General features: G+C 33.9%; 2 protein-coding genes across 3 annotated transcripts; both read right to left on the reverse strand.

Annotated features, from left to right (window-relative positions):
• Positions 1-5,543: 5,543 nt before the first annotated feature.
• LOC110425816 (transcription termination factor MTERF8, chloroplastic-like) lies at positions 5,544-7,011 on the reverse strand. Its single transcript, XM_089785199.1, is given in 2 exon segments — positions 5,544-6,191; positions 6,194-7,011. Coding segments are annotated over 2 exon segments (1,176 nt in total). The 5' UTR covers positions 6,945-7,011; the 3' UTR covers positions 5,544-5,766.
• A 654-nt stretch (positions 7,012-7,665) lies between these two features.
• Positions 7,666-9,866, reverse strand: LOC110425801 (transcription termination factor MTERF8, chloroplastic-like). 2 transcript variants are annotated; one of them, XM_021440839.1, is made up of 2 exons: positions 8,484-9,866; positions 7,666-7,993 (listed from the first exon to the last, which is right to left on the reverse strand). In XM_021440839.1, the coding sequence occupies exon 1, from the start codon at positions 9,724-9,726 to the stop codon at positions 8,533-8,535; it is 1,194 nt and encodes a 397-aa protein (XP_021296514.1). In that variant the 5' UTR covers positions 9,727-9,866; the 3' UTR covers positions 7,666-7,993; positions 8,484-8,532. The 2 variants fall into 2 exon arrangements, with proteins under 2 accessions (XP_021296514.1, XP_021296515.1); XM_021440840.1 differs by having other exon boundaries at positions 7,666-7,999.
• Between the last annotated feature and the right edge of the window lie 224 nt (positions 9,867-10,090).

Consider the following 10,090-nt stretch of genomic DNA (forward strand, 5'->3'; position numbering starts at 1 on the left):
TTGTTACAGATTTAAATTCAAGTTGTAATATATATTTCAATTTATAATATGATCATAATTAAAATCATGTACCTCTCTTCGTAAAATTCTGTTATCCTTTCTTAAGGTTTCAATAGATTTTCCTCCAGATCATATGCATCTTCTTGGATTTCATGACACTTTCACAACTTGCAAGGGTGCGAGCTGGTAAAATATGCTAGAAATTGTTCCAATTAAATACAAATGGGTCTGTTGACTAGGAATTATTTATTGTTCGAATTAAATACAATTGTTTTGCTGGATTAGTAACAAACACGACATTTATGTAAAGCTCTGACTACTGCATTAGATGGCACAGTTCCATGACCATAAATTGCTTTCAGTTTGTGCATTTTTTATCATGTAAATCAGCATTGCAAACCCTGTTCCTTTTTATTCCTTGTTAATGAATCCAAAACAGAAACAGGGAAAAGCAGAGCTGATTTTTTTTTTTTTTGATTTGTTTTTACTTTATCCAGTTATCATTATTTTAGTTTTTTTTACAATGAATATTAATTCGCATTTGTAATGTCTTTCCTGAGTGAGTTCAACCAAGCTGTATGAACTTGACGATCTGTGGGAATCAAACATCTATCAAGCTTTTCTGTTGTGTGCAATTAAGTTCCATGGTTATGGATTTAGATCATTGAAGATATTGTTTGAAAATCATTGAAGGATCCTTCAGCTATGGATTTAGATCTATGTTATCATTCGAAGGTCATGAAAATCTGTTGAGATATCAATTTTTAGGTCAAGCTTCATTCTTGATCTTGATCTTCGAATATTGTGTTTATATTAATAGTAAATTCCCCTAAAATGATTTGAAAAATAGAAGTGATTGCCACCTGATCCAATCGAATGATTATTTTGGAATATTGTGTTTATATAAGTTATATAAGTTATATAGATGCTAAATTGATTTGAAATTTACTTGAACTCAAAATAACATGAATCTTAAATGATTTAAATTTAAAACAATTTGAATCCGAAAATATCTAGAATAATTCAAATTGAAAAGAATCCATATGAAGATGGTTGATTTGGACAAATTTGACTGATTGCCAGCTCTTTTAACATGCATCAATTAGATAATCACTTTTAAAAATTAGCAAGCTCTTCCTAAAATAGTGAAAATTCATAAATCCTTTCAACAATGAAAATTTGAGATATTTAACATTATTTTCTCGTGTAACATTTTCGAAATTGCTTTAAAAAATTTAGAAATGTCATCTTTGAGCAATATTTTACTCTTGTTTCTAGAAAATGAGATTATTGACTTAACTAATTATATTTTCAATAGAAATCCTTTGTACATATTCATTTCTGTTTACTGTCCAACATTACTGTTTTCATTGGAGGCCTCTCAAGTTTTTGGATTATTGACTGTCTTTAAATATGGGACATATCTGAATATGGGACATGCATGTGAGCCAAAAACAATAATTCAAAAACCATAAAGCCAAATCATATGCACTTCGTGACTTAATCATTTGTAAAGCAGCTTCACCTAACTCTGTAACCTGTATGCCTGCAAACTAGTATATAAGCATTGTGTCTATGCAAGTTTGGGAGAGCATTGTGTCTATGCAAAGCAATAGCCAATATTGTAGAAATTTGATAACCAAACCTATCATGGCTACCATTCCTGCAGTAGCACTAGCAGTACAATATGCAGCGGGTGTTCCAGTATCAGGGTTAAAGAGAATGCAGTCTGATGCAAATCTATGATATGAATCTTGTGCAAGACCATCACTTGCAAGCAGTCGAATATTTAATTTATTAATTAATATATGATTTTCCTCTTAAAAAGAATAAATTTTGAATCCTCTTTCTTCCAAATATAAAAAAAAAATCATCATCAAAATCTGTATGCATAGCAGATGAATTGCTCTCTAAAATTTTCTTTTCTTATTATTAAATTTCCTGAAACTTCCCGAGAAAAAGGATGATAAGTCATATTCTTATATGGTGGGAGAATCAGAATGGTGTTACCAATTTATGGACTTTGCTCTTCCTGCGAATTTTGAGGACCTTGGTTTGTTGTTTCTAGTATTTCTTTCAATTGCCGTGTTGGTTAAACCTGGTAAGCTAATTAAACCCATCACATTAAAACTTGGTTAAACCTGCAAATTTTAAAGATCTAACAAGTTATATATGGAGATTGATATACTACCAAATGTTATTGGATACGTCCTCTTTAAACATGTGTGTGAAATGTTTGCTAATAAAATTAGTAGAATATGTAATTTGGTAAACAAAATCAAAGTCAAATTCGACATTGCATATTTTTCAACTTTAGATAACAAATCCAATTTTTGACTGTATATAATTTAAATACGAAATATGTAATTAATTCAAATTAAATGTATTATAAGAATTGGTTTCTTCTCTTTAATAAGGATTTTATGGTATTTTATCTTTGATTCTTACCATACTTAATTTATTCCTTAAAAAATTAGATGGCCATGAAGTGGTAAAGGCTTGAGTGTATGTATAGTCAAGGCTAAATATCTGAATAAACCCTTAAACTATAGCAAAAAAATCAATTGAGTACCTATACTTTTATTGTGTTCTTTAAGTCTCTAAAATTTTATTTTGAGTCAAATAAGCTCCTCTCTTTAACTATTGATTAACTTCTGTTAGTTAATGGTACAATTTACACTTTTATACCATGTCATTATCACATGATATGTTGACGTGTTATTTTAAGGACATCAATATCATAAGCTAAATTATGTGGTAATAAAGCTTGCCACTTAAGAATTACCACTTAAGAATTGTTCATTGAGAAAGAATGATCGTGGGGATAAAACAACTGAGATCATAAGAGAGATGATCACATGAGAGTTAGGGTTTATTGTCTGCCATATATTCAAATTGGAGTTGTAATATTTCACCTTACTTTTGCCAATATTACAATTGCTGATATGTAAGAGCTGTTGTGATTATGTTCTAGCCAACAATGAATTTTTTTATTCTTCCAACAAGTACTATGCTTTCTTTTCGTTCTCTTAAACAAAAATAATAATAAAGTTTATGTATTTTTGCTAACAATTCTCAATAAAATTAAGAAAATTTGATTACCATAAACAATATATGCATGCATGTGCCAAACTTTAAAAACCATAATAAAGTGTCAAACTATTAATGAAAAATTATTAAAATAAAGAAAATGAAAATAATTACTCAAAATATATGCTCATCGGCTATATATATATATTGATATACATAGATGCACACACATCCTAAATATCATTTTTTTTCCTTTTTAAAAAGCTGTGTTAGAATTTAGCGTAATTATTCTTTAATAAGTATGTCTCATCTCAACTAATTTATGGTAGCTTCCAGTGGCAAATGGTAACATTGTTTTTTGCTTCTGGAATCATGAGCAATTTTGTAATTAATTAATTACTTATTTAATTATATGTGTGTGTTGCACATGTCTGCTTGTTTATTGTACCATCTAATAAAATGATTAACTTGTACTGAAATATTTGTTAATATAGTGGAATTCATTATATTGTTGGTCAGTTAATGTTAGATTTGTTTTTATTTACTGTCTTGATTGTGCATTGCAATAAAGATATGTCAAATTCAACACTGATGGGGCTTCTAGAGGTAATCCTTGTGAGTCAGGTACGGAAGGGTATATTGAGGAATGACGATGGAGAATCGCTCATCCTTTTCTCCGAAGCCATTGAGATATCTGATTCTAACATGGCTGAGCTCCTTGCTGTTAAGGAGGCTATGCTTCTCTTGAATCTGATTCTTATAATGCGGTTAGGTGGATTCAAAGCCATAAGAGGTTCCTTGTAGACCAAGGAGGCACGCGATTCAAATTATGAAACTTCTTGAAAGTATTCATTTATGGCAAATAAGACATACCTCGACCAGACAATGAGGCAGCTGACAACCTCGCACCTCAAGATCTTTTGTGGGTTAATTCTGAAGCTACTCAGTCCAGCAGGGCTTCACCAGCTGCAAACATCGAAGATGATGCTAGCTGCCAAGTTGTGGATTTATCATGCTGGGTTTATTGGGTGGAGTTATCATTGGCTGTTGTCAGGAGGTTCCTTAACCTCTTGAACGTTTGGGGGTGGTGTATGTTGTTTCTTTGGTGGATGCCAAGGATCTCATGTGGCTATAGTTTCTGGGTTTTGAGTGCTAATGCTGCAGCAACTGGATTTTGCAGGTGGCTTACTCTCACTATCACAAGCTTCAGATTTGCCTTTTGTTTGATTTGCTCTCAGTTGCCTGGTGATGAGGCTGTGCAGGGGCTTATTTTGTATTATATTTTGCAACAAACAAGATCAGTTATTCTTAACAATTATAATTCCAGTGATGACCCTAATTTCAGTCAAATTGACCACAAAACTGGTCCACTATCCATTTTTCATTAATGGGATTATATTAGTAAGCCTGGTTCAATACATTTTTATTTCAAAATAAACACATTCTTCAAATATGGAGTCAAATAGTTAACCTATTGGTGAAATTGATGTGGATCTTCCAGAGAAATATTTTTCCCCAACATCATGGACAATCTCTGAATATATGTGGAAGGATGAATGGGGATTTTAATCAGATAAACATGAAGATTTTCTAGAAAAAAAAATGATAAAAATACACAAGGCAACTAGAGCATTCCAATTACTGAACAGCTTGCTTTGCTGACATAACTGCTCACTGAGTACTGGGAATTCCAATTATTTCCCATTTAACATACAAGATATCCAACAATACACCCAGTAGCTTAGTACAAAAGAAGAGTCACTGTACAGAACAAGATTTAAGATTTTCAAGCAGCCACCACGTACCCGAGTTCTCAGCATTTACAAACAATGAGCTACAAACAACTTTCTGAAGAAAAGGTCTACAACAATGCATTCCAACCCTTTTCCAATTCCATCATGGAAGGAACAGCAAGATAAAGAGTTTGAATGACATGAAGTCGTAAATAAGCCAAAACTAACTACAGCTTTCACTGACATTACACTGCTAATAGGAGCAACCAATCTCATAATTTTGATTCAAACTTCATTTTTCTTAACTACAGCTTTCACTGACATTACATTGCTAATAGAAACTTAAAAACATGGGCACATTTAGTATTGGAAAATGATTTTCATTTTCAAACTTCATTTTTCTTATCTTATATACAATTGAAAAAAGGTGTTATAAGTTTAGTATCTGGATTTAGAAACCCTGGGTTTCCATTTTTCAGAAGAAGAATCAGAATCATTTTAGAAGCATCTTTTAAGAGTTTCTCAATTTGCTCGAAAACTATAAATCACAGGCTTCCAACACTGTAACAAAAACAAAAAAAAAGAACAACTAACTTCATCAAATACAATAAAAATAGTAAAAATTGAAAGATTGCAAAATGGAAAAAATGTTTTGAATCTAAACTGGCCCTAAATTTTCTCAGATATGAAGACTTCAGAACATAATTTTTCTCAATCCCCAGTAAGATATGAAGCTAAATAATTATGACTTTTTCAGGCTATTAAGGATACCCACAGGAATTCCAGTAAAAGCAAGAGTTAAAATTTAAAAATAAATCAAAGAGTTGCTTGGAGACCCACTGATTAGTGATTACATAAACAACAAAAGAACCATGACCTTAAGTAAACCAATATCAAAACAAAGAAAAAGACAATGGCGACAAAGATGAATTCACAAGATCAAACTGACAGCGCCGCAATACATTAGGAACAAGTCAAAAGGAATACCTAGGTAGTTTCTGAATTACAGAGCCAAACTTGTGGATTTGGGATCAAAATTTTCTCTTTTGCCCCTGATTGTTTTCCTTTGCTTAACAGCACGATGGTACACATCCAACAAATCTGGAACTTTGTCCATATGCTTAGTAATATATTCCTCCAAAAATTTCTTTTCAGACAATACTATTGCCCAAACAATCTTCTTGTCCTCTTTGATCAGCTTCATTGACTGCAAAACCTTCAAAACCATATACCTTGCATGAACCCTTTTATCAACTGAATAATGAAGCAATTTTGGATATGCAATTATAGTTTTCACATCTGACTTCAACGTATTCACATAAAAATCCATCAAATACCGAAGTTTATTCTCAGAACAAGCCAAACAAGGAGGGTCTATCTTAAAAGTATTCAACACTTCCTCTTTACTCCATCCCAAACTCATAAAACCTCCACCTTTTTCTTCCAATTTGACTCGCTCATGGAACAAATCACCCTAAGAGCATGTATAAACCTAGGCACTTTCGGTTCAAGACCGATTTGTTTAACAGTTTTAATCGCGTAAACCATCCTGACATTGCTTTGCGAGATAACTCTAGGCTGTAATGTAAGCAATTTGGATATCCTACTAGCGGGAATCCCTTCTCTAATCAATAAATCAACATTTGGTTGCAAAATCGCATTCAGACTAATAGTCAATAACCACGAAGATCGTTTAATAGCAACCAACATTTCCTCACCGTTCAGAAAAGCGCTTAAGAACTCGAAAGATGGCTTAATATGAGAATCCAAGCCCCGAAAAAGAATTAACGGATTCGACAAAATGAGGTCAGGCAAAAGCTTACCGGTAAAACCCTTTTGAATGAGATATCGAAGCTTGGGCTCGAGCTTCGTGTGAACTTTGCAATTGAGGATGTCAGGGCGTTTCTTAACCAGTTCGGCCATTTGGGTATCATCGAATCCATGGAATTTCAAACAGTTGAGGACGGAAGAGGAGTTTGGGGAGTTGGTTTGGGGTGTTTGGAGGCGTCTGGGGAGTGAAGGTGCGGATCCCAAAGCGGGCGCTTCTGTAGCAGAAGAAGGGATTGCCTCGGTTTGAAGGAAGTGTTTTTGGATCAGAGAAAGCAGATTTGTGGTAGGGATTGAAGCCCTCCACAGGGTTTTACTGGAAATCAAGGGTTTTAGTTGTAGAAATTTGCGCATTGCTGGCCGAATTCGCAAAACCCTCCTAAAACCCGATTCGATTTGTGTCAATAAGTTTGAACCCCATACTAATAATTAGGCCTTGTCCAATGGGCAGCCCCGTCACCAAGCCAGATCGGACGGCTCGAGGGGAGAAGCAAAAAAAATGAAAGTGAAATTTGAGATATTTCAATTATATGTTTTATTTATTTTCAATATGATTAAATTATTATTTTTCTCCCCATTTAAAATTACCATTTATTATTATATTTCAATAGTTTTTAATCAATCTTTTAGTACCAATAACCATATGGAAATATGCAGGGGAAAGGCTCAAAATTGGACATCAAATATATCATATGACAGCAACATTGCTTAACTGCACACCAAGATAAGACAACATTAGACACCATCAATGAGCTACATCTTTCCCTATTTCCTTACAACAGCCAGGGGAAAATGAATCATCATTTGGCAGTGAGCCCACCCAGGATGTGCCAAGGTGGAAGGGGACGTGTCATGCACAATCCCTGTTTATATATATATGGAAGGATGTACTGAGATTTTAATCAGAGAAACATTAAGCTTTTGTAGGAAAAGAAATGATAGAAATGCACAAGACAACTGGAGCATTTCAATTACCAAACAGCTTGCTTTGCATACATAACTGTTCACTGAAAACTGGGAATTCCAAGTGAATGGAACACTTTGACTATTTTTTCCTGTCTTTAACTTCAAGATAGATCAACAAAACAATACAACCAGTAGCTTTATACAAATGGGGAGTCACTAATAAATAGTACAGAAGAAGATTTGAGATTTTCGAGCAACCACCACATACCCAAGTTCTCAACAATTAGTTTACAAACAACAAGCTACAAGCAACTTTCTGAAGAAAAAATCTATAACAATGTATTCCAACCCTTCTCCAATTCCATCGTGGAAAAGAACAGCCAATATAAGAGTTTGAATGACGGCAAGTCATCAATAAGCCAAAGCTAACTACAGCTTTCACTGGCATTACATTGCTAATAGGAGCAACCAATCTCATAATTTTGATGGATGACTCCCTGAAACTAAAAATATGGGCCCATTTAGTATTGGAAAATGACTTTCATTTTCAAAATTCATTTATCTTATTTATGTTCAATAAATAAAGGTGTTTTTAAGTTTAGTATCCAGATTTGGAAACCCTTGTTTTCCCTTTTTCAGAAAGAGAATTGGAATCGTTTCAGAAGCATCTTTTAAGAGTTCTCCAATTTGCTAGAAAACTGGAAATCGCAGACTTCCAACACTGAAAACAAAAAAGAATAACTAATTTCATCAAATACAAGAAAAATAATAAAAATTGGAAAATTGTTTTTAAGCTAAACAGGCCCTAAGTTTTCTCAGAAATGAAAGATTGAGGACAGAATTCTTCTCAATCCAAAGTAAGATATGAAGCTAAATCATTATGACTCTTTCAGGCTATCAAGGATACCCACTGGCGTTCCACTAAATGCAAGAATTTAAAATAAAGCAACAGGTTAGTGATTACATAAACAACAAAAGAACCATGACCTTAAGTAAACCAATACCAAGGCATAGGAATATCTAGGTAGTTTCTGAATTACAGAGCCAAACTTGCTGATTTGGGATCAAATTTTTCTTTTTTGCCCCTGATTGTTTTCCTTGGCTTAACAGCACCATGGTACATATCCAACAAACCTGGAACTTTGTCCATATGCTTAGCAATATATTCCTCCAAAAATTTCTTTTCAGGCAGTTTTATTACCCAAACAATCTTCTTGTCATCTTTGATCAGCTTCGTTGACTCCAAAGCCTTCAAAACTATATACCTGGCGTGAACCCTTTTCTCAACTGAGAAACCAAGCAATTTTGGGTATGCAATTATAGTCCTTGCATCCAACTTCATAGTATTCACATAAAAATCCATCAAATACCGAAGCTTATTCTCGGAGCAAGCTAAACAAAGTGGGTCTTTCCTAAAAGTATTCAACACTTCCTCTTCACTCCATCCCAAACTCATAAAAACCTCCACCTTTTTCTTCCAATTCGACTCGCTCATGGAACAAATCACCCTAAGAGCATGTATAAACCTAGTCTCTTTAGGTTCAATACCTATTTCTTTAATAGTTTTAACGGCGTAAACCATCCTGTCATGGCTTTGCAAGAGAACTCTAGGCTGCAATGTAAGCAACTTGGATATCCTACTAGCACGAACCCCTTCACTAATCAATAAATCAACATTTGGTTGCAAAACCGAATTCAGACTAATAGTCAATAACCACGAAGCTCGTTTAAGAGCAACGAGCATTTCCTCATCATTCAGGAAAGGGCGCAAGAACTCAAAAGATGGCCTAATCTGAGAATCCAAGCCTCGAAAAAGAAGAAACGGATTCGACAAAATGAGGTCAGGCAAAAGCTTACCCGTAAAACCGTTTTGAATGAGATATCGAAGCTTGGGCTTGAGCTTTGTGTGAACTTTGCAATTGAGGATGTCGGGGCGTTTCCTAACCAGTTTGGCGATTTGGGTATCCTCGAATCCATGGGATTTCAAACAGTTGAGGACGGATGAGGAATTCGGGGAGTTGTTTTGTGGTATTCGGAGGCGCTTAGAGAGTGATAGAGCGGATCCCAAAGGGAGCGGTTCTGAAGCAGAAGAAGGGATTGCCTCGGTTTGAAGGAAGCGATTTCGGATCAGACAAGGCAGATTTCTCAAAGGGATTGTAACCCTCCAGTGGGTTTCACTCGAAATCAAAGGTTTTATTTGCAGAAACTTGTGCATTGCTGGCTTACTCATTGTCTTTGGCAAATCTTACTCAAATCCCCAAAACCCTCCTACAAACCAATTCTACCTGCGGGGGTAGCTTGGACATTTAGGGGATCGGTGAAGAGAGAGAGAGAAAGAGAGAGAAACAGTGGCGGGGACAGACGGCAGAAGAGGATGGATGCTACAGTAAGGCTAACTTTACTGTAAAGTTAATAAATAAAATTTTTAAAAAATAACAAAAATTTATTTAATAAATAAATAATATATATAATTTTTAAATTTATTTATTTTAAGATAACAATCTAGATAATTTTTAAATTTATTTTATTTATTTAAAAATTATTTAAGTTTTAATTTTATTTTATTTTTAACTTTAAATTATAAAAATATTTTT

This window comes from Theobroma umbraticum, unplaced genomic scaffold (genome assembly GCF_002168275.2).
Source record: "Theobroma umbraticum cultivar Fairchild unplaced genomic scaffold, ASM216827v3 scaffold_12.1, whole genome shotgun sequence".
Classification (NCBI taxonomy): domain Eukaryota; kingdom Viridiplantae; phylum Streptophyta; class Magnoliopsida; order Malvales; family Malvaceae; genus Theobroma; species Theobroma umbraticum.

What these genes read in the sequence shown, in the direction of transcription:
- LOC110425801 (XM_021440839.1), bottom strand. Translation starts at nt 9,726, where the DNA reads ATGAGTAAGCCAGCAATGCACAAGTTTCTGCAAATAAAACCTTTGATT.